The sequence below is a fragment of the Artemia franciscana genome, chromosome 2, assembly GCF_032884065.1.
Source record: "Artemia franciscana chromosome 2, ASM3288406v1, whole genome shotgun sequence".
NCBI lineage: Eukaryota > Metazoa > Arthropoda > Branchiopoda > Anostraca > Artemiidae > Artemia > Artemia franciscana.
This window is the reverse complement of record NC_088864.1, coordinates 43,853,265-43,878,581: the sequence shown is the minus strand read 5'-3', so window position 1 is coordinate 43,878,581 and position 25,317 is coordinate 43,853,265. Positions and strand designations below refer to the sequence as shown.

The following is a 25,317-nucleotide window of genomic DNA, read 5'->3' as shown; positions in this document are numbered from 1 at the left end:
TTCATCTTCTTTCACCTTTAATCTGGATCACATGGGTGCATATAAAAGGGTTGAAACAAGAATTTTCTCCAATCTTTCTTTTTGTTGTTTTCTTTGCTCCATGATTATTTTGTCAACTCGAATATTTGGTTATCAGTAAATTCCTTGATTCATTCAATTTTGCACTTTTGGTCCAAATTTTACCTGATCTCAAAAAGTTTGGGCTTCTCCCCCTTCGTCTGTTGTAACACTCCAGCCTATTAGAATGGAGATTGAAAAAAACATCGACTTGCTTTGACATTCATTGTGGCTTCCACTACATTACAGGCACTGATGGTAATAACTTAAGACAAAACCAAAGCAAATGTTTCTAATGAAACCACTTGTTCCTTTCCTCTGCAACAATCGGTGCATAAATGGGAATCTATTAAAAGTGAAAATTATAATTACTTGAACAACAAAATTAACGTAAAGAATAAATGGGAATCTATTAAAAGTGAAAATTATATTTACTTGAACAACAAAATTAACGTAAAGAATAACATTTACGTGTTTCTTTTCTGCTTAGTAAATTTATTATTTGCTTTACACACTCGCAAAAGATTGTAATTTCTAATACATTCATTCATCATCTTTTACCCTTAATTTGGATCAAATGGGTGCATCTAAAAGTGTTGAAACACGATTTTTCTCCAATTTTTCTTTTCGTTGTTTTCTTTGCTCCGTGATCATTTTGTCAACTTAAATAATTGGTTCTCTATAAATTTTTTAATTAATTCAGTTTTGCACTTTTGGTCTAAATTTTACCGAATCTCGAAAAGTTTGGGCTTTTCTTCCTCCGTCGGTTTTTACACCACAGCTTATTAGAATTGAGATTGAAAGCACCATCCACTTGCTTTGACATTCATTGTGGCTTCCATTACTCAAACTTTGTCCTAGTTAAGGTCTCCAAACTAAATCTAATTTAAAGACTACAAGCTATGTGCAAGATAGGCGTTTTCCTTTTTGTTTTCTTCTTCTCCCCCTAAACGATCCAAGTCTTTAAAACAAAATTTGGTACACTATTGTGACACACGCAAGGTTGAAAGGTATGATATTGAAAAAAGTCTTTGCATCCAGAGTATTGTTTGTTGCGTTGCTTTATATGTTCATGTTAGGTGTGCAAACAAACAGGACACACTCTTGGAGCTTTGAAAGGACCTAGTGGACTTGTCTATTAATTTGGATTTCAACGATATGTCACTCGAAGTGATTCTGAACACAACTGAAATCCTTTCCCAATTAGAAAAATCGGCATCAACAAGAGGCCCAACGCCTGAAAAAAATCGATGACGCACCAGAAAAAAATCAGCTATTTGCCAACGAAAAAAGAAAAAAAATGGCGTGGCGTTGAAGTTACAGACAAGAAGCATTGTCATATTACATACATCTTGTCTGTGGTGTCTGTTTTTATTCTTTAGCCGAAGTTTCGGGAAAAAATTGTTAATTAGGGAAAAGTATATTTCGGTAATATTGTGTATGTACTGTAATGTTTGAAAATTTCACATGCTTTCAAACTATAATGCTGTGATATTCAATGAATATTTTTTTTTGTCTAAGGCTATTTTATGGTTCCAGGGCTAGAGAAGATAAACGTTAAGCTTTTGGAATATTCAACGGTAAAATTATAGTTTATTTACTTTTCAATATCTTGGAAATGGGTTAGGTTAGGAAAAATGAAACTCAGGGATGGGTCTAGCCTACTGCCTAAGAAGGCCTATGTCCCAGGAAGGTATTTTGGGTAATATTCCAGTTAATTGACTTCTTGCTATCTCAGAAAGGGTTTAGGTTAGGAAAATGAAACTTGGGGATGAATCTACAGACTAAAGTATTCCCGGGAAGGTATTTTGAAGCAACTACCTCCACTCCTTCTCCCTCTAGAGGGCCCGGACCTTTGATGACCTTTGAAAATATGTGTGTTATAAAAGTGAAATCTTGCAAAATAGATCTTCTGCTTAATTGAAGTACAACAAAATTGTTTTCAGCTTCATAAAATTCTAGTTAATTGACTTCTTGCTATCTTGGAAAGGGTTTAGTTTAGGAAAATAAAACGTTCAGGGATGGGTCTACAGGCTAAAGTATGTCCTGGGAAAGTGTTTTAAAGTACCTACCTCCACTCCTTCTCCCTCTAGAAGGCCCTGAAATTTGCCTAAATGACAGGTTTATACCTATTGAAATTTTGACAAAACAAAATTTTACCTTAATTTTTAGTTACCAGTTGCCTTTTCTCTGCCTTTAGTTCTGAAAATGCAATTCCTGTTATTTAAGTAAAATTTTGAGCCATATCAATGTTTTTTTTTTCAGAATTTAGGAAATGTATTTGCATTAAACATCATTGACAGTCTTGATTCCTATTTCAAGTAGTGGTAGAGACCTAGGAGTCCTGTTGGATGACAGCTTAAAATTCCACAAGCACACTGCCCAAGCAGTTTTGAAAGCAAATGCAAATTTGAGAATCCTGAAAAGAACTGTCAGTAGTCAATCCTCCACAGTTTTTCTGAAACTATATAGAGCTATGGTCAAGCCAATCCTAGATTTTGGAACATGTCTTGCTGGTCCTTTTTATAAGAGAGACATCCAGCTTGTTGAAGGTGTCCAGAGGAGAGCCACCAAATGCATCAACAGTTTATGCAGTCAGCCCTACTGCAGAAGATTACAATCTGTTAATCTCCCAACACTTGTTTTTCAGCATAGGTGTAATGACATGCTGCTCACCTATGGGTACCTCCAGCAGGTGGATCAGAAGCTGTTCACTTTCTCTCCCCACCAAAAGCAAACATGAGGACTTTCCAAAAAGCTGTTCAAATCCAGCGTTAACACCAAAGTCTGACTAGATTTTTTTCAGCCAGCTAGTGGTGAACAATTGGAACCAACTAAGCCAAGAGACAGTCTCTGCAACCTTGCCCAAGGAATTCAAAAAGAGACTCAGCAAGGAATGAGCAGCCAAACCATGGAGATTCCAGTGGGAAAATCCCTCCCAGCCCTCACTACCACAACAGTTGTGGAAGAAAATAGAGAGTTAGATTGGAGGATGATGCAGCTTGTCATACCCAACCATCTCACACACTCTATCTGAAGTTGCTGTTGTGTGGTGGTGCCAACTCTAAATTGCTAGAGAATTGTCCTTGAACCATACCTACCATGTGATCACCATTACCGAGTGGGCTTAAATTGCATCTCTCTAGCACTCTCTAGTCCCTATGGTTTGTTGCTTGACCTTAGCACAGCAACCAGATCTATCACCATCATCAACTACAGAGCATTGCAGTTCTTGCAACTAATTTGCTCTGAAGTGTGAATTAAGGTAATATCTTTAAAACCTTATAAAATAGAATTGAGCAAAGTTATGAAGCTGAAAACAATTTTGTTGTACTTCAATTAAGCAGAAGATCTATTTTGCAAGGTTTCACTTTTATAACACACATACTTTTAAAGGTCAGGGCCCTCTAGAGGGAGAAGGAGTGGAGGTAGTTGCTTCAAAATACCTGCCCAGGACATACTTTAGTCTGTATATTTATCCCTGAAAGTTTCATTTTCCTAACCTAAACCCTTTTTGAGATAGCAAGAAGTCAATTAACTAGAATTTTACCAAATAAAGAATACAGACCTCATCCCAGTGCCTGCAGGGCTCATGGGCTAATATGCTTTGCTCTATAGGTAATGTTACCTGTAAGCAAGCACACTTTATGCATTTTTAGTTTGCCCCATGGAGGGGGAGGGTCAACCAGAATAGGATATGCTTCAAGAATTAGCATTTCCAAGTGCTGTAAACTAGCCTAATTATTTACCTTTTGTCAAAGTTGTTTCAATTTATAGATATTGATTTGAAAACAAAAGAGATATATACAGCAAAATACATTGGGTTAAACTAGACTACTAGACAATGATAGAAATGAACTAGCCTATTCTGACTAATTAAATTAGGACTAATTGCCATTAGGCATTGTCATTTTAAGGACTAAAAATGCATAATTTCAAGTGATCTAAAAATGTTTAAAGAGTTTCTCAAGTAGAAGGAACAAATAGGCCTAGAGAAATCATCTCCAGAACTATTCTAAGGATTGATGATGCTTGAGGAAAAATTAATTATAGCCCCCCCCCTCTAACTCAAATATAAGGAAAAGAACCTGGATCAAATTCAAAATTTGATCATTAAGTCTTCAAATCTTCTTGTAACCAGGCAACTAATCAAGGCTGAAATGATTTGTAAAGTAAATGATAAAATTCATCACAAGCAAATCTTATTGCTTTTTGTTTCTGGCCATCTAATTCCTTCTGTTAGTGGTGAGTAAAATCTTGGTGTCATTATTGACTATGAATTGAAAGTCAGTACCCACTCTGAAAAGTCTGCTGCTGGTGCTTGTTCAACTCTGGGGCTGATCAAGGGCACCCTCTCCAATTATTCTCCCAAAGTTGTTAGTCTTCTGTATAAAGACTAGGCTGAACAAAGCTTGAAATTTCCATGTTTCTACCCTCCCCCCCAAAAAAGAAAAAAAACACACACATAGAAGCTCTGAAAAATGTATAGGAAAGTACCACTAAAATAGTATCTGACATAGAGGACTATCTTACCCTGCAAGACTAGGAAAGCAGAAACTCCCAAACTTATACGTAGGAGTAAAAGAGGGGCTAACCTACAAGCTAATGAAGGTAAATAATCTCTCAGGAATATTTCCTGTTGTTGGTCCTGATTCCAACCAGAATTTGCTGGCTGAAACTTGTACAGCAGTCAATCCTAACCATAGTGCACTCATTTTTTTTCCTCAAGGGCTGTTAGTGATTGGAACAAACTTTCTGAAGATAGTTGTTGCTGACTCAGTTGGAATTTTCAAACAAAGGCTGGATACTGAGTGGTCTGATAGGGAATGAAAACTGGACTGGGAAGCTACTGATCATCCAAATGCACTTGATCACTAAAGAATACTATAAATAACTTATGGTCACTTACTCTGGAGCTTCACAAGGAAAAATTCTTTATATTGACCCAAACTGCAATTTAAAGTAATGAAGGGTAACCATGTTTCCCACCATTGTTATCTACTTTTTGAAATCATTTCAAGTAATATTTGGTAGGTATTACCAACAAATCTTGATTGCACCTGTCAAAACTACAGCAAACCCATTTCAACAAAGAACTTACAATGTACATGATATTTAGTAATGGAGAAAAATCTCATCATGGCTTTTGAGCTATATGGCTGTGAGGGATGCATTGTCAGAAAAGTGACCATGGTATTTGGAAGTAGTACAGGTGGAAATAAGGAATCTGATGTAGCCTAGGCTACTGCTTTTATTTATTTGACATTTTCTTCTTTAGAAGAAGCCAACCAGTAAGTATTTGCAATGATTTCTTCTGGCTAGTCCTGAAGTATGAATCTAGTATAAATTTTGACAAAGGTTTAGTGAAGAAAAGTAATGATGATTTTGGAAATAGCTTAAGCTAAAATCAGGAATTTAATGACTGCTGTATGATTTATCTGATATTTTTTGTTGTGTATGATACAATAATTTTGCATAATTACAAAGAAATGTTACAAAAGTAAGCTATATTGCTAAATGTGTTTTTAATGAAATATTAGACTTGTCTTAATTATCTCCAAACCAAACAAAGAATAATCCAATGAAATTAATAGTCAACCTGGCTAAATTTTGAATCAAACAAGATTTGTAGTTGAAATATGGGTTTTGTATACAGTAATCCAGAAAACATTGCCTGAAAAGTTTTTTTTTTCTGTCAAATTTTGCACAAACAAACAAAGAGGTTCTCTAAACTTTACATGTTGCTGTTCTATAAAAAATCTGCTCAAATAACTTTTGCAATAGTAGCTTAATTAATTCCAACATTTTGTTTTGTAGGTTCCTGAATCTGCTGTAAAATCAATATACTGTTATATATCTCCCTGCAACATTTGTTTGTATTCCTAAAGCTGTATCCTCTCTAAAAGAAGCAACAATGGAGGAAATGTAAGTATTTGAATACAAAGATTAAAAATGCAGAAATGTGTTGTAATCTTGGTAGTATAAAGAAGATTCTTAGAAAAGACAAATCCCCATAGCCTGCTCAGTTAACCATAATTTTTAATAAAATTAGTTTATACTTTGAATTTAATTACATGTCCAAACCTGGAATTTGGAATGGCCCTAGCATCTCTCATTACAAAATGGATGTTAAAGCTTTCAAGAGCATCCAAAGACAAGCAACAAAGCTCATACCTGCTTTGCAAGACAAGCTGTTTGAGGAATGCCTTGTATACCTCAAACTCCCCACCCTAGTCTATAGAAGGAAGAGAGGAGATGCTATTGCCACTTGTAAACTACTAGAAAATGACCACTCAAGTCAAGTTCTCGTTATCCCTTGCAAGTACAACAAGAGGTCACACAAAGAAGCTGCAAGTCCCCTGTTGACATTAATGTGAGTGCTGGCCATTTTTCTCTGTATGCGCCATCCCTTACTGGAACAGCCCCTCCAATGCCACCTTCCAGTCCCAAACCACAATGCATTCAAGAAAGGAGTTGATCAGGACTGGGGCAATGCAGAATGTAGACTAACCTGGGATGCCAGAGCATAGTCATGTCACACCACCAGCAATATGTTCCACAGGAGGCTCATTACCACCTTGTCTCTTGCTGAACATGTGATTTAAGGTAAGGTAATATATTATGAATGATATTAGATACCCATCTATCAACTGTTAGAAAACATGTTTAATATTAGGCTAAATACTGCCTAAATTAGCTAATTTAGGTTCAATTTGTCATTGAAATGGGTTTTGATATATGTCTTAAATTTAGATATCATTTCCTTTGTTCACTGAGTTGCCTAAAGTGAAACACATCAAGATATGATAAGAGTTAAATAGTTTTAGTCTGAGGCTCCAGATCAGAAATAAAGTAATATTAAAACCATGTAAAATGACAGGGTCAATATGTAACGTTTTCCTTTAAAACTAATAAATGTCGAGACTAAGGTATATTACTTTATAAAATAAGATACAGATAGTAACAATTTTTTCTGGATTTCTTTACAGGAATGTTTGGAAACATAAATGTTACTGTATCCCTTAACACAGCTGCTATCTATTGGGTATTAATTTAACATATTAAAATTACTGTCAAGGTATGATGTAATTTTGACTTTTAAAGCTGCTTGTAAGAATTAACTTGAATTTCTATATTTTACTTTTGTCTTTTCTTAAAATTTTGAGTAAGTCTATCATCTAGATTTCCCCCTAGTTCAGCCATACATCACTTAATAACATCCAAATCTAATAACAAATAAGACTTGCATAAGGCAGATATGGCAAGTGGCTTGGCCAATAGTCAGTGTTTCTTGGAATACACTTTTAAGGGTTAGAAGGGTAACCTAAAAGTAGATTTACTTATTTTTGAATAGATTTCTACAAATTGGTTCCAAAAGACTTAGAACTACCATATATAATTACAGTCAGTTATTTTGTTTACTATAAAAGTGTTAAAAAGAGTTCATGTCCTCTTTGTTAGCACAAAGGTTACTTTGGCTGCAGATTGATAGTAAATTGGCTCTATTCAGCTACAAGGATATGTTGTAAAGCAGCTAATTTCGAGTATTGAGTGTTTTCTTTGTCAGAAAAAAATTTAACCAAAGACCAGGTTTTCACATAGAATTTAGAATACTTTGTCCATTACAAAAATCCTCTATGGGAGAGGATAGCCCCATTCTTATAAGCCCTGTCTCCTGGATTGTTCCTTTGATGTGGATTACAAGCACTGATGTGTATGGGAGGAGAGTGAGCTGCTCTGATATCATGACAATTGTGTTTCAGGGCTTTGTTTGTTAAGTTTCTTTGTCAGGCCTTTACCATCTTGATTTATTCTGAAACTATATCTTTGAATTTGGTATTTGCATTAGAGCATAGAAGGGACGTTTTGTTTCAGCATTTTGCTAATATATATATGTACTAACATTGCTTATATATAGCCAATATGCACAGAAAGCTACTCTACTCTGTAAAAATTTCAAATCTGTAAAGCATAGATAGAACAAACTGAAGGTTACTTTGCTATGGAAGCATTAAGCATGTTAAAAGAAATTGGATGGGCTCAAATGCTGATAGACTAAACTTCTATACGCATAGATTTCTAACTTCTGCCTTTTTAAAAACTAATTATTAAAAAAAAAAAAAATCATATTTGGTGAATCTTAGAATTAAATGATAAAATTTAAAATGAGAAACTTCTAGCAGTAAATGCCAACTTAAAAAGATACAAGCCAAATCATTTATTTTAAAAAGATACATTATCATAGGCATGGCTTGAACATGGTATTTTTAGCCAATCTACTAATTAAGACAGGGTCATAGTAACAAAACAAGATTCAATTTGTCAACAAGATTCAATAAAACGCACAAGTTACAAATTATTAGAACATAAACAAAACCCAGCACAAAACTTAAAGAACATAATGCTATGACCTAGAGTAAACTTGTTTCTGTTGTGAAACGTTCACAACTGCTTTTCTGAAGAGTTGCAATCTAAGAGGGGCAAAGGGAGGCAGGAGGAAGTTCTTGTAGATGGTATGGAGGAGGAGGGCTGTGGCAAATTGCAAGCACAGTTTCTCACAATAGACAAAAGGGGGGAAGTTCAAATAATTTTAAATAAAGAGTAAAGCAGCATAATCTGGCCAGTTTTATCACTTTCTTCTTTTGTCAGAGCAAAATGCTAAAAAGGATATTCAATTTCCATTTGAGGAACAGTGGATATGCTTGAGGAACATGCAGAAAATTAGTTTTATTTTATTCTTTGTTACAGTTCAATCTTGTATTTTTCCTGCCTAGTTAGATCAGAGGAAATCACTACCCCTAGTAGGGCTGAGCTGTTGCTGACAAGTTTTGGGTTTAAAGGTGGTTCCAATTTAGTAGGCCTTTTCATAAGAAATGAAACTGTTGTCACTGAGAATTTATTTTTATTTACCATCCCATTCGGTTTTGATCCTTCAGAGATAACTTGTTCAATGTGATTGAAAGTTTGGCTTTTACCCACTCCAGATACTACCTCAGCTAGGGAAGGAACATTTATATACTTTCATCATGCCTAACAGCTATTTCATTGATTATAAAGAAGAAGCATAAAGGATCAATCACTGGATCTTTGAGGGACACTTCGAAAAACCAGCAAAGAAGAAGACAAGGCATTTAAGTATTTTACAATTTGTTCTTTGTTTACTAGAAAGCTTTTAACAATATAAACTGGAAAACTTTTACAAATAAATTCTGAAGCTGGTCTAAAGTTTTTTTGCTTGTGTGTTTAAATCTAAATGTCAGCTTAGGCTTATGAACATGACTTATCTGAATATATCCTAAGATGAGGCATAATGTGTATTGGGTTTGGGTATTGTCTTATTTGCTTATTGTTACTTAATATTTTTCTATAGGTTGCAAGCTCTGGAAAATAAAAGTAAGGATGGTATTTTGAATAAGCAACAGTATCTGAAACAGAAACTCAACTTACTAAGGAATCTTATGACCAAAGATCACATGGGACTGCTTGATGATCTAAACAGTAAATTCATCAGGAAAAACATCAACAAGGTATTTTCTATTATATTTTATTGGAAATTTTACCTTCAATTTGAGCATTCAAATACTTAATTATATGCTACTACTACTACTAATAACTCAGCACAGCATCAAGCCACCTGAGGCTAACACAGCTACGCACGCTCCTCCTGCAACCCAATCTGTTCAAGGCCTCCCTCTTTACACCCTCAGAGGAAGTTCCCGTTTCCTTTAAATCTTTAATTATGACATCCTCCAACCCCAGACGAGGACGACCTGCTTTCCGTTTGGCCCCAGACGATTGGCCAAAAAGGACAATCTTCGGCAATCTGTCATCCTTCATCCATAAAACGTGGCCTAGCCATCTCAATCTTTCTTTCATTATAGCCCTAGAAAGGGGGATTCAACCACATTTTTCGTAAAATCTTCTCTTTGAAATACGGTCAGTCAGTCGGGTACCCAGAATAATCCGTAGGCAATTTCTCTGGAAAACATCTAGTAAATTTTCATCGTCTTTTCAGAGCACCACTGCTTCAGAGCCATATTTGACCACTGCCATCAATGCAGCTTCCAATATTCTAATCTTGGTTTGCAGACTTATCTTCCTATTCGTCCATTTTTTTTTAACTGTGAAAAAACACCCTGAGACTTGGCTATTCTACTTTTAACTTCGTCACTTGTTCCACTGTCTTTACTAATAATACTAACAAGGCAAGTTAAGCTGCCCACCTGATCAATCTTATCGTTACCCAACTTCAACTTTTTATCTTTTCTTATTCCTAGTCTAAGTGACTTAGTCTTCTTAACAGTGTTTTCAAACCTATTTTAGCACCCTGAACTCGCACGACCTCTAAAAATTTATTCATTTTGCTCACACTTTCATCTAATATGCTTAAATCATCAGCATAATCTAAGTCCAGGAGAATTTTTCCTCCGTATTTGATTCCGTGGTCTCCAAATCCCTTTTCTGTGCTCCGTAAGACAAAGTCCATCAAAATAATCCATATAAAATGGGATAGAACACAACCCTGCTGAACTCTTGATTAAATACAAAACCGGTGGTTAACCTCATTTCCTACCTTAACCGCAGCAGTGTTATCTCGTACATAGCACTAATCACCTTAATGTATTTGTCGGGTATACCATATAAGGATAAGACGTTTGCTAAAGTTCTTCTTTCAACAGAATCGAACGCTTGCCCATAATCTATAAAACTGAGAACCAAAGGTGTTTGAAAACGAAAGCAATTCTCTATTATTAACCTAAGAGTGAAAACTTGGTCGACACATCTTCTACCTTTTCTAAAACCGTACTGTTCTTCTCTTAAAACTTTGTCTTCAGCATCTCTCGATCTAGAAAGTATCATATTACTAAGTAATTTGCTACCTATAGTGACCAGACTAATGCCTCGATAATTACGACACTCATTCTTGTCACCTTTCTTCTACATTGGTTTAATTAAGGTTTTCCTAAAATCATTTGGTACTTTCTCTTTTTCAAAAATCATATTTATAATCTTTAGTAGCTTATTTCTAACCTCAGAGCCACCATATTTAAGAAATTCATTTATCACATTATCAACACCTGGAGCCTTATTATTTTTTAGTCCTTTTAGTACTGTCGCTAATTCTTCCTCACAAAACAAATCTTCCTTCACATCCATGGTATCACAAACTTTTTCATTTTCATCTATATCTTTTCCTGCAACTGTATCTCGGTTTATTCTCTTCTCTCTGATTTCGCCCATCTCTCTTTAACTCTTTCCTTATCACTAATTGTGGTCCCATTCTTATATTTAACTGGGACTAGTCCGGATTGACTACTCCCTCTCAATTTATTAACGTGCCAGTATAATATTTTACTATTATGCCGTCCAGCTGCATCTTCCAGATCTTCGACAATTTTATGCATGGCCTCCACTTCACATCTGCTTAGTTCATATTTTAATACTTTTTTCCACGTTCTTTACATCCCTTTTGTTTTCATATGATCTATAACTCCGATAATTCTTGTACAAACCACTTCTACTCTCTGCTAAACATAAAGCTTTTCCACTAATATTCCTAGCTGCAGTCTTAACTTTCTTCCCTAAGACACTATCACCAACTTCACAATTTATTTTTCTAAAATTATTCCATCCATCTTCTACAATGTCAAATTTTAAACTCTGAAGTTTAGTATTCAGCTGTTCCTGGAAAGTTTCTCTCAAATTTTCATCCTGGAGTTTACCAACATCATAAATTCCCGGGAGGCAGTTACCCTTCCGAAGTTTCATTTTTATATTAACCTTAGAAACTACCAGATGGTGATCTTTACTTTTAAAATCAATAACAGCATTCCTATATACCCTATTATCTTGTATTGATCCTGCTAGTTTTCGGTTTACAACAATGTAATCCATAAGGTTGGCTGTCTTACCATCACGTGAATACCATATCAATTCATGGGCCATTTTGTGACCAGACAGGTTTTGTGACCCTATTTCTACCAACCTGGGCATTAAAATCTCCTAGTAAAAACACCTTATTTCTATCTGGTACGCTCTCTATTTGTTCCTGTAACTGTAAGTAAAATTCATCTGAGTTACTCGTATTGGCGTCAGTTGGTCCAACAGGGGATTATACTACTAAAACTAATACCCTGAATTTTTTAGTCATGAATTGAGCAACTAGTATTCTATTATTAATACCTTTATAGTCATAACATTCTAAGTTCCAATTTTCATGTTCTTTAAATCACTGAAATTATTTTGGTCTCAGGAAAAGCAATGATTCCGGATACCAGTGCAGGACGGGGACCAACATATCTTCTCAAGTTTACACCAAAGTGCTTAAGCCGGCTTAGAACCGGACAGCAAGAAGTCCCTGGGACCTCCAGTTTGGTTGGAGGCTTTGTGCAATCCTGGACCCATCCTGGTCGCAACATGGTTTTCAGCATTTGGCGATGCTCTTCTATCAACAAGAGTCGAGATCCTGCACAGACAGTCCCAAGCCTATTACCTCCGTCTCATTGTATATATTCATGCCTAAAAATATTATGCTAATACGGGGAGGCAGCCCATAGTAGATAAATGAGCTAGGAAGAAGTTTTTCAGCCCGAAAACGCCCATCAAAAGAGACTAAGCCCAGAAGAAATATCCAAAAATCAGAATCCCGTACGAATGCTGTGTTGTTTACTAGGCTATGATTTCCTCGAGGGGCGCCACTCCTCAAGTGGGGAAAGTTAACCGTAAGATCCCCAATCTTGCAGGTACCCCGAAAGGGTCGAGGCAGCTCTTTGCAGAGGGCATTGTCCATAGATCTGGATCTTACGCCCTACCACAATTACTGCAAATTACTGATGTGGGTTACTGATGTAAATTACTGTAGTACAGCAAATTACTGATGTGGTTTCCCTTTTACTAATTTTATAAATACCGTAACTGACATTAAAAGATCCGTTTGAGATAGGCATCGGCTGTAAGTTCGGATTAATGAAAATTCAGATCACCGATGCTTTGCAAAGAAGGAAAGAGGGTCAGAAATTACTGTCAACAGACGTCAACATATGTACAGCACATTGGGTCGACGTTTGTGTGAAGAACATTGAGCAATAAACATCGAAATATGTGCAACACATATTTCTTTTTCCTTACCAAAACATTTTTTTTTGATTTGATTGAAGATTTGCCATTGTTAGGAATTTCGTCTATTTATTTCTAAGCTTAAGGAGGGAAATAGCACCGTAAGGTTAGAGGAGGCAGTTGCTGATGCGGGTAATCCGTGCCTTGGTGTAAATCCTCAGAAGTGGTGAATATGAATAGACGAATATGATGAGGCAGCTGATCAGGTTGTATCAAAAGGGCTTTAGAAGAGAAAATTGTTCTTTAGCTTTTTACTACATGAACATCGAGTCTGGTCGAAGTAGATATTCAATTAAAAATCAGGTGAAAAAAACAATTGTTAACAAGAGTTACTCATCGACTGTGTTGATGTCTTGAAGTCTAAATGACAATTAGGAATCCTCATTCGGATGCAAAGCAGCTCTTCTGTTTTAGTGTGTTTAAGGTAACCATCCCAGTATAAGAATCTGATAAAACTGTTTCGCAACTTCAAAAGATCTTCCTGACAATTGGTGAAGACTTGTTGCTTTCAGAGGATCACATTGACTGTTTTGGTGGCAGCAAAGGGCTCTAAATCATTGACATATTTAAGGAAACAGCTAGGACACTACTCTGGGCAAGTCTGTCCTCCTCAAAATGACCATGGGACGAACGTCTGTAAAAAAAAAGAAAAAAAAACTTGATAGATGTCTCTACCTTAAAAAGCCCTCGGAGATACAATAGTAGCAGATCCTGTACGATTTTGCCCAGTAAGGAAAAGTGAAAACGGTGAGGTCAATGAGAATGGACAGTGGTGCCACATGGAATCATCTAGCAGTAAGCGCAATCCTTTACCATGCCATACCATGAAGAAGTTTCTTTGAGAAGTAAATGATAACCCTACGTCGCATATTGTATATTTTACTGTGATATTAGTACTGGCATATTACCGATATCGAGTCTTTTTCACTTACCAGATATAGTAGAGGCTCGGGTCAGTAGATCTGACATGAACAGTAATCAAGAATCAAGTGTTCGATCCTTAAGGGCTTGACGATATGCTGATTTTTAGAGGCTGATTCATAAGACTACAATGTTTTATGGTTTAGGTACCAGCGGTCAGTCCAGTTGATTAGACAAACTTAAACTAAAGCAATTTGAGCACCGTTGCCATCTTAGCCTGCTTGCATGCTTCATGTTATAGTGGGCTTTACTGGTGCTATCATCCACAATGTAGAAGAGGGTCTACGTACAAAATTTCTTCATCTTTAGGTCCATCCCGTGCAGTTCTAAGAGCATATCACATAAGCCTACTTTACCCATAAACGTATTGCATTTTTTGATTGCTAAGGTCCTTGAAACGTCAGTTCGTATCTTTGAAAGTTCCTGTTTCTGCTTGCGTGTCAATTATGCGACTCAGAGCTAAGGATGACAGAACATGAACTGGCTGGCTATCAAATTCACATTGTTGGTATGCAGTGAATTCACTTTCCACCCCTCAGTGCTTGACCGTGGTGCTTTGGGAGGCTATTGATCTCCAAGATAAGTCCTTCGGCTTGTTAATATGCACAGCCGAAGTCTATAACTGCTCTTCTCCTTCGACAGCCGAGCGACAACTACGACAAAAAAACCAGTTTCTTGCCTATATGGACCTTAAAGTTGTTAATGAAACTTGCGTTTTCACCTTTCATCTCTACCTCATACTCGTTTTTTTACACGATGACTTTATTCTTGAGGAATTTGGTAGGTTTTTTTTCTACAACATTAATAACGTTTAAAATTTTATTAGGATTTTCATGATAAAAGTAGTTTGTTAGAGGCTGAAATTAAATTGTCTTTTCATTTCCTTCAATTGACGTAATTAATTTTGAATGATTGGGAAGGGCGGAGAGCCTTTTGAAAAGGCGAACTAGAGGAATAGACTTATACATGCAGAAAATAACTGTTTTTTTTTTAATACTTGTGCTCGATGATACTACATAGAAGCATGCATTTCAAAGAGCTGCAGAAACCTGATGTTTTCGTCAGGGGCGTAAAAAGCATATCTGGGACTCCTTAGACTATTCATAATGTCTTCATATAGAAACCAGGCTGAAATATCTCTTATCCTTGTCGTAATAAGAAGCTACGCCAGCGTAACTAACGTAATGCGATTTGATAAAAAGGATGTTCATGATTTGATAAGGAGGTTGTAAACTTTAAGACTACTAAAGAGATAATAGACAGTGAAATAATTGTTCTGAAAAAATATGCTTTAATACGAAATTTCGTGACTTCCCTTGGGTGTCATAAATCACCCAACAACGTGGTCGGTTGATGAAAGGAAACACAATCTAAATTGCGGATTGTGCCAGGCAGAACCGTCCGCCCTGAAGCAGGTAAAGAAAGTGTTGTCAAATCCTCTGTCTAAGGTGTATTTCAATCATTTTAATATAATTTTTTTTTTATAAAGACGCAGTGTTTTTCAGTTTCCCTGACTGAAAAATAAAAGTGAGAGCATTTTTACTTGAAATTTCGTCCTGAAAAAAAAAACACGAAAAAACAAACACGAAAATATTTCAATTCAGGCATTTATTTAGAGGTGGTCCTCTAGCCCATGCCCCCCCTAATTGTCTTGATTTCTTAAGCTAAGCTTTTTGAATATTTTTCGTATATTTTGTGTGGTTTTAAATACCCCTCTCCTACCCCCCCCCACACAAAAAGCGTTATTTTACCTATTGTGGGTACTTTTATTCAGTGTTTTTCTTCTTGTAGATTTCAGTGTTTTTTCTTTTCTCATTAGGATGAGTACCTGGATGAACTTGAAGGCTTCTTACTTTGTGTTGTTGCCTGTATACTGAAATCAGATATCAGTTCTAATCCTGTTAATGGGTTGAATACCATTTCTGATGTAAAAAAAGAAATAAAAGCAGAATTGCCTGATGCTAATAGCCTCATTGAGGAAAATTCAATTAGTGGCGTGGCTGAGCCTTCCAGGTCAAAAGATAAACTGCCTTCATTAGAGAGACCCTCGGAGTCGGTTCGAAAACGAAGTCGACAGTTGTCACTTAAGGAAATCCTTTCAAGAAAAAGGAGCAGTATTTGTTTGAAAGAGGAGACTCATGGACTAGTTAAAAGAGAAAATAACATTGTTAGTTCACATTCCGGAACTTCAAAACAGAACCCTAAAAAGAATGAAAATGGCATAGTTGCGTCCTCTAGCAGAAAAGAAAATGACATAGAACCGAAAATTGGTGATTCTTTGCAAGTTGAAAACTCTAATAGAACAATTTGCTCTGATGCACATACAAATTTGAGTCTCAAAAGAAAAACCAATGTATTACAAGCAGACGACTTAGAGTCTGAATCGGAAATTGAGGATCTTAGTCATAGCTCTGATTCGGATGAAGAGTTCGTCTTTGGAAAATCAAGAAGGAAGCAAAAGGTTAAAAGGTATGAAATATAATTATGATAATAATTTGTATTGGAAAACCCGAGGCCCATACACAAAAGTGTTGATTGCACATCTCTGACAACAAACGAATCAAAATCGAAACCAAATACAATGTTCTTCTATTTGCGACTTTTGTGCCTGACCTCCATCACCTTCAGCACAAAATTTTCCACCAGAACAACCGTTTGTGGGGTCGCTAATATGAGAATGCCCCAATATCCTCCTTCGTATCGCACAGTGGGCAATTTACCTTTGCTTCAGTACTTTCCTTAAATTTATAAAAGTTGCTTCTCCCACTGGCAGACAGTTTGCTCTCAACGGGATCCATAACCTTATAGATTCGCAAACTCCTTTTTGTACCATATTTCGTAAGAGCATTTAACAAGTGTTAATTGTAATTTTGTGATTGTAAAAGTAGCGTAATTTAGCGTTCATTTTTGAGTGCTACCATAGCTATTTAAATAAACGAATACGAATATGAATAAATCTAACCGAAATAGTCAAGTCAAAATACACTTCCATTCAATATCTAGATTTAAGTAGTCTATATAATTGTAAACTCTTGGGTAGACCTAGTTCACACCACCATTTCTGGGTTTCATCTCTTCTAGTCTTACCCTAATCATCCTCAACAGACCTGTTGTCAGGCCTGTATTTTAAGAGTAATATACTATATTAAAAAGCAGTTTTACTTCCAAGTAAGAAATTTCCGAGCTGAAATATAACAGATTGTATTTAACACCAACTGAATAGGTGTAATTTCTCGAATGTAGCAACTATCTTAATTTAAGTTCTTGCATTCTAGCCATTAAAAATACATGGGTATTTAGCCATTAAGATTACACAGGTAATTGAAGGACCATTTCGCCTCTTGGATCTAAAATTGGTGGGATTTAGCTTTGCATGCATGCTAATTGTTAATGTTTAATTACTAATTGCACAATATTTACTTAATTATTACTGTGCAATAAATTTAAGATGCATAAAAATTAACCTATGCATTAGGGAGTTTAACGGGTCCCACTTTTTGTACAAAATTTTGACAGGTATTTTCCTAAAAACATTTTTTAATCTTAGCCACTAAGAACGTTTGAGCAAAGAATGGTATTGCTTGAAGTAGATCCAACTAATTGTGCACTTGCACTTTTGAAGAATTGAGGTCAAAACATCATTTCTTATTGTAAAGAGTGATGGGTCGAGGGGGCTGACCCGACACCCTTCCCCTCTTGTAATATAAAGGGTTGCTCTGCTCCTTTTGAGTTTGTGTTTCGCTTTTCATTTTTATCAAATAACTGTTTTTTTTCTTTCGATTTAAATATCTTATTTAGAATCGTCCTGAATATAAGGTGGACAGCTCCTGCCAACCTTCCTATCTCTACACTGAATTTTAGCATTTCTCTAAGAATGTTTTGCGCATATGGGACCATTTAGGTATATTTGCTCTCCAAAATAAAATGAGATTTTCTGAATTATAGGGGACGCGTCCGTGCCTATAAAACCCTGGATTTCAATCCACAAAAGTACCTTTCTGCAATGACAGGGGAGCTATCAACCCTCTATACCCATGTTTTCTGCCTAGTCTACATTAACTGCTCCAAATGAAGGAAGGCTAGAGGGTGAACAGCTCTTGTCCCCCAATGAAACTTCTTCCTAAGATTTGGGTCGTTACTATGCAATACTCTATGAATGGTCCACCATAACTGTTTGTTTTGTATGGACGATAATAATCGCCAGGAACAAAAGGCCCTCCCGCACATCAGAATGGTCTTAGAATCTGGAAGCGTATATAACTACCTTTTTTGATAGTTCTGAATCATTTGGTCGTATTGTAATTTTTGCTTGATAGCATTATTGGCCTATTCTAGCCAAAACTGTTGTTTTACAGTACGAAAAGGCAGAAATGGGCATTTCCATGTGGCACAGTCACTTTTTTGTTTAAAAGGAGTGTCTTGTCCTAAGGAGCCTCTCATGACTTTCTACAAGTGGTTCTGTATGGTCAATCCTTAAGAAAAATGCAAATAGATAGGCATCTTGACCATCTTTCTTGGACCAAATTTTGCATTTTTGTAGCTGGGAGCTTGAAATAGGTTGAATTTTTTGATGCAACTTTCACTAACATTGAGCGTTTTTTTTTTTAGTTTTTTCCTCCTTCGTCTACTTAGTTTTGGTGAATAAATTCAAAATCAATGAATTTGAATTTCGTATGTGTGGAATGAGCATACAAATCAGATTTTCCCGTCCGTGTAATCTGAGAAATGATATAGAATTATTTATTTTTAATGGAATATGTTATTATTCATTATTCTTTTTTTAGAATAACATAAAATTTATAGTGCCGGTACTATCTGAAAAATCAGATAGTATATGTTGTTACCATGGAAAGTTTGATGTTGCAAATGTAAGTATTTTTTTTGCCAGCTCCTAGGTACACAAAGGTCTTATTTTGAGTGAGGAGGGTATCAGTGGACTTTTCCTAAATGTATAGGGAGAAGTTGAAAATTCAAATTGTAGGGTTTTAGCCCTAATTTCTTTGATATTGTCTTGAAGGCTCCCTTGAAATGACCTTGTGGTGAGGGGGGGAGGGGGTTCCTCTTGTGTGCTTGCATTTATTCATTATATGTCTGTTAAGGAGCACTCTCGAATTCACTTGTTTTTCTATGCTTATCTTTTGCAGGCTTAAAAGAATGAAATATGAAGATAAGCCGGAGTTAATTAGTTATCGTCCAGTTAAAGTGAAAGAGCTTCCATTGGATCCTGATAGATGTGCAGAATGCCGTCAATTATTAGATGTTGCACAGAGCAATTTATTTTTGGGTTAGTATTTGGTCTCTCTAGAGCTGAAACAAGTTTTGTGTAAAACAAGTTTTAAGCATGGCCGTTAGAAGTTTCTAGGCTATTTCGGAAAAAAATTGCAAACGCTGATTTTTGGACAATCATAAAAAAGAGACCCGTAGGGTCTTGTTCAGAGCTTGGCAATTGATGAACACGGCCTGTCGTAGTCAGTGTTCAATGAATGTAATAACGATGCTCTCTTTCAAAAAATTAATGCTCTCGCCTAAATAGATATAAATTTTTTCTAGTTAACCAGTTGGGGTCTAAAGGATCACACATGATTTTTTATTCCCACATGACCATGGTTTTATGCAGGTTCTAACTGCAAAAACTCACTTAAACATTATTAGGTAGTCAGACAGTTCGTCATAACGAACTGTAGTAAGGAACGACCCGGCTCAATAGTAAACGAAACTCTGAAAAGCGGAATTTAGATGCTAATAGATGCATAAAAAGAATCAGATTTTTATGCTGATTTTAAATATATAAGTTTCATTGAATTTAGTCTTTACCATCAAAAGTTACGAGCCTGAGAATATTTGCCTCATTTTGCTTAATAGGGGAAAACACCCCCTAAAAGTCATAGAATTTTAACAAAAATCACACCATCGCATTCACGGTATCAGAGAACCCTACTGTAGAAGTTTCAAGCTCCTATCTACAAAAATATGGAATTTGGTATTCTTTGCCAGAAGACCGATCACGGGTGCGTCTTTATTTGTTTATTTGGTTTTTTTTCCCAGGGGATGATCGTATCGACCCAGTGATTCTAGAATGTCGCAAGAGGGCTCATTCTAACGGAAATAAAAAGTTCTAGTGTCCTTTTTTAAGTATCCAAAAAAATTGGAGGGCACCTAGGCCACCTCCCACGCTCATTTTTTTTTAAACAAAATCAACGGATCAAAATTTTGAGATAACCATTTTGTTCAGCATAGTCGAAAAACCTAATAACTATGTCTTTTGGGACGACTTACTCCCTCAGAGTCCCCGGGAGAGGGGCCGCAAGTCACAAACTTTGACCATTGTTTACATATAGTAATGGTTATTGGGAAGTGTACAGACATTTTTTGGGAGATTTTTTTCTATTGAGGGGAGGGGTTTACGTGGGAGGATCTTTCCATGAAGGAATTTATCAGGGGGAAGAGAATTTCCATGAACGGGGCACAGGATTTTCTAATATTATTAAAAAAAAAATAAATACGAAAAAGTTTCTTCAACTGAAAGTAAGGAGCAAAATTAAAACTTAAAACGAACAGAAATTATTAAGCATATGAGGGGTTCAAGTCTTCCTAAATACCTCGCTCTTTACGTTAAAGTATTTTTAGTAATTTAAACTATTTATTCTATGGCCTTTGTGATTCAGGGGTCATACTTATAGAATTGGGACAAAATTTAAGGTTTAATGTAAAGAGCGAGGTATTAACAAGGGGGAAACCCCTCATATACGTAATAAAAATATACGAATATAAAAGTTCGTTACGTAAGTTAATTTGTATGTTACATATATTTTTTACTATGAAAACGTTCGTAAAAAATAAAAGTTCTAATTGCCTTTTTAAGTAACCAAAAGATTAGAGGGCAACTATGCCTCCTCCTCCACCTCTTTTTTCTCAAAATCGTTGGATCAAAACCAAGAGAAAGCCATTTAGCCAAAAAAAAAATTAATATGCAAATTTCGTTTTAATTATTCATGTGCGGAGAGCCAAAATCAAAATATGCATTAATTCAAAAACGTTCAGAAATTAAATAAAAAAACATTTTTTTTTTAACTGAAAGTAAGGGGCGACATTAAAACTTAAAACGAACAGAAATTACTCCGTATATGATAGCGGCTGTTCCCTCCTCAACGCTCCGTTCTTTACTCTAAAGTTTTTTGCTGTTTTAAAAAGTTGAGTTGAGAGAAAGAATTAAAATTTGATAGCGTAAAGAGTGGGGCGTTGAGGAGAGAGTAGCCCCTTTCATATACGAAGTAATTTCTGTTCGTTTTAAGTTTTAATGTCGCTCCGTACTTTCAGTTAAAAAAACTTGTTTTTTATTTAATATGGGTTACGAATCAACAAAACTTAGATGTTACATTTTTTTTCTGAAATGCAACCAACAGGAAGTGAAACTACCAGTTTTTTATACGGTTTTTATTCTTTTTGTTTGTATTATTCTTAGTAGATTTCGAATGGAATAGAAAACTTACTGGTAATTTCATATTTTACTGAGAGAAAAGGGCAATAATTCAGTCTGTGCTTACCCTTTCAACAAAAAGAAGATGTCTCATCAAAGAAACAAAGAACTTCTAATAATTAATAACTCGTTAATGCCTTAATTAAAACTTATGGCTCGATTTTCAGTCTCTCTCTCTCTCTCTCTCTCTCTCTCTCTCTCTCTCTCTCTCTCTCTCTCTCTCTCTCTCTCTCTCTCTCTCTCTCTCTCTCTCTCTCTCTCTCTCTCTCTCTCTCTCTCTCCACATGTTGGATTTTTCAATTATGCTGAACAAAAAGACTATTTCAAAATTTTGATCGGATAACTTTTGGGAAAAATCTTGTCGTGGAAGGGGGGCTGGCTGACCTCCGATATTTTTCATTACATTGAAAGGGCACTTGACCATTAGCTTCCGTTTGAATGCACCCTTTCCCTATCTACTTATTGTTTCGGTTTGGACCATTGTTTCGGTACTATCACCCCTGGGAAAAAACAACAAAAACAAACAAATAAACATGCATCCGCGATCTTTCTTCTGGAAAAAGATGCAAAATATATAGGAGATTGAAACTTCTGCAATAGGGTTTTCTGATCTCCTAAATATGATGGCTTTTGGGGGAGTTTTAGGTGGTGTTTCCTCTCTATTTGAAAAATCAGGCCAATTTCCTGAGGCTCCTAACTTTTGTTAGGTAACACTAAACTTCATGAATTTTATATTTTTGGAATGAGCATAATATGTTGATTCTTTCGGTGTATATATTGATATCAAAATTCCGTTTTGTAGAGTTTCGGTTACTATTGAGCCGAGTTACTCCTTACTTTCAGTTTGTTATCACAAAGTGTTTGATTATGTTTAATGAGCATAAGGGGGATTGAATATCCACCCTAATAGAGCATAATGAGCATAAGGGGGGGGGGTAAATTGTCATGGAAAATCAAATTTGAAATTGTGTTTTTCTGTGTATTTTTTTAGGGCAATTGTTCTAAGAAATTGAACTATGTTTGAAGAATATACAGGGTGGGGAATAACTAGCCGAAAACTAGAAGTAAATAAACGACTAAAATAAAAGGGAATCCAGGTAATTTTGATGAAAATCTGACATGGGTTGAACCTGATAATTCCACATGTTCCTTAGAAAGAAAATTGGATGTTTTTTTTTAGTTATAGTGTATGTACCAATAGTCAAAATTTTCGACGAACAGTAGTTTTGTTAATTAAGTTCTTTATAATAAATTTACTAAAGAAATATGGGTGGACAGAGACGGGTATTATTATAGTCGCCAAAGCGACCTCCACGATTGTGTTCTCTGATGTTTAAATACATTGTGTGCGTTGGTTTAAATGCATTAAAATATTTTGTATAGTATAATTGGAAAATTACCATTAAAAATCAGTTAAAACAAAGCTCCTGGTAGTACTTTTTACCAACCATCCCCCAAGGCCCATGATGCCCTGACTGACCTTTTGTCTCTCTGTGCCGAGAGAAGCATGAAAACAATAATTACACAAGCCCAGTAATTATACCTTTGGGTATATACCCCTCCCACGGCCTTCATGGCAAGGGCTGTAAGTTAGGCAATTCGTTCATTGTTTACATATGGTAAATGTTATTGAGAAAGGTATGTATGTTTAACCTAAACTCTACAAAAAAACAACGAGTATTCAGGTGAGGCTTTCAGAGAATGTTGAGGGGAGTGTTAAACTAAATCAAAACACGTTATATGTATACGGGTTGTCAATGTCTGAGTATATTTATTTGGAACTTTTAGGAAATGATAAGGGAGATTATCAATTGATTGAAAATCTTAACTAAACAATCAAATCTTGTCCAAAAAGTATACATAGAATCCAATATCTGAATTCTCAAGCAGAAAACTGAATAAGCAAGAAACTACTAACCAATTTACAAGTATTGATACAGACATTGAAATGTAATTATCTTTCTCGGTTAATGTTTCAATCAAGGTGGGTAACAGCACAAGAATTCCCAAAGCGGCCAGATCAACCAAATGATAATTCCTTCGAACTGATTTTCAGTATTTTTTTTGAGCAGGTAGGCTAAAATAGTTTTAGGGACTGACCTTTCCTGAACTTAAATTAGAAAATTCTGCTCCGATTAATAGAAAAAACAAGATTCACACTTCTCATCAAAACTGAATATATCTATATCAGGCCCAAATTGAAAGAAATTAAATGGTTTTTCTAAGATATCTGGGAAATTTGGTGTCGGCTTATAGTTTTCTTTCGTTTATTTAAATCTATTATCTAAGTTCAACAATTTATATCAAGGCCGCCAACATAATTTTAAATAGTTCGACTACCCAAACTAAAAACGTTTATAATGGACGAGATAGGGCAAGTCTTTTAGGTACCATATCCCCGTAATGTCCACTAAACAATATTTGCAAAGAACAGAAAAAAGCATGGCTTGGATGTAAAAAAGTTTTTTTTTTTTTTACAGAATATCTTTACTTTATGCATAGAACCTATAAAACTAATTATTCATTAGGTCTTGGATGTTAAAAAGTTATATACCCTTAATTAACCAATTTGTCAAAATTTCTGTGCGTTCACCTAGCAGTCTGAATGAGACCTAAAGGTCACTTGGACAATAAGACATTTATATAATGTTAAATAGGAGATAGTTGATAATGCTTTCCAGGAAATTGGTCATGCATCACATCTTGCCAGAAGCTTCCATAGTTGAGGAATTTTTTGTTATTGAACTGGTACACGGAATGAAAACACATAAATTGTATTTATTATGGGTGCACTGTACCACATTAGAATACTTGAGGTTCTAATGTTCGTTTAATTCACCAATGGGGAGGGAATGGATAAAGATTAAATTTTGGATTTTTTAAGAGGATGGCGAGCGGAACGGCCAATGTGAGCTTTGGACGAACAAGAAGTCTGTTAGCAAATATTTGGTTAGTTTACTGTCACCTATAATTAGTTATTGGTCTTTGCAGTAGTTTTTCCGTAAGCAAGTAGTTGAAATAAAGTTGTAGTACCAATTGAGTTGCTCACATGTTAAATTGATAAGGAACAAAGGAAATAATTGTCAAAGATGACTGTTTATAGCTTACTATTGCTTATGAATGTCTTTTGTCTTCAGAGTGTACATCCCATCGAGGTCTTTATTTTTAAAGGATGATTCTGTTACTTTTGTTTTGTTAGGATAAATTTTAGAAACAACTGTCCAAAGCAAAATAAAAATAATAATAAACGAATTTTGTCAAACTAGAAATTGCTAAACATTCCAATGCTGACTTTAACTATTACCAATATACTATCTTTTTAAGTGGTCGGATGTGTCTTAAGGTCGAGCTATTTCTTCTGCAAGGAAAACATTTTGTCTTGTGTTGCAGGTCCTCCTAATGGAGCAGAAGAAGAGATGATAGCACTGACTAACGAAGCTCTTTGTCTATTTACTGGAAATGAAGGTTCTATTTATGATGGAGATGAAAGGCCTGTTTTGAAAATCACAGATTTTACGTAAGGAACTTAAGGACTAGTTGTTTTACAATAGGTTTTTCAGCAAGATCGCAATAAAAACTCCAATTAAGGGGGGGGGGGGGCTAAAACCTCGTCTCATTTTTTCCTAACAAAAATATGGCTGTAACTAGAAAAAATAGCCAATTAGAGTGGCATAGGTGTAAAATGATAAATCAAAGTATATGTGTTTTCTGTTGACACTTTCGATTCTTAGTTTCGATTTCTATTA

At 35.5% G+C, this 25,317-nt stretch overlaps 1 protein-coding gene across 1 annotated transcript in view; it reads left to right on the top strand.

Moving 5' to 3' along the window:
- Positions 1–1,502: 1,502 nt before the first annotated feature.
- The window catches only part of LOC136042285 (DNA (cytosine-5)-methyltransferase PliMCI-like), a 153,032-nt gene continuing 129,217 nt past the window's right edge, over positions 1,503–25,317 (top strand). The window contains exons 1-6 of the mRNA XM_065727240.1: positions 1,503–1,637; positions 5,875–5,982; positions 9,428–9,584; positions 15,914–16,563; positions 19,239–19,378; positions 24,962–25,088. Coding sequence (XP_065583312.1) covers positions 5,972–5,982; positions 9,428–9,584; positions 15,914–16,563; positions 19,239–19,378; positions 24,962–25,088 — 1,085 coding nt within the window. The 5' untranslated portion in view covers positions 1,503–1,637; positions 5,875–5,971. The remainder of the gene's footprint in view (positions 1,638–5,874; positions 5,983–9,427; positions 9,585–15,913; positions 16,564–19,238; positions 19,379–24,961; positions 25,089–25,317) is intronic.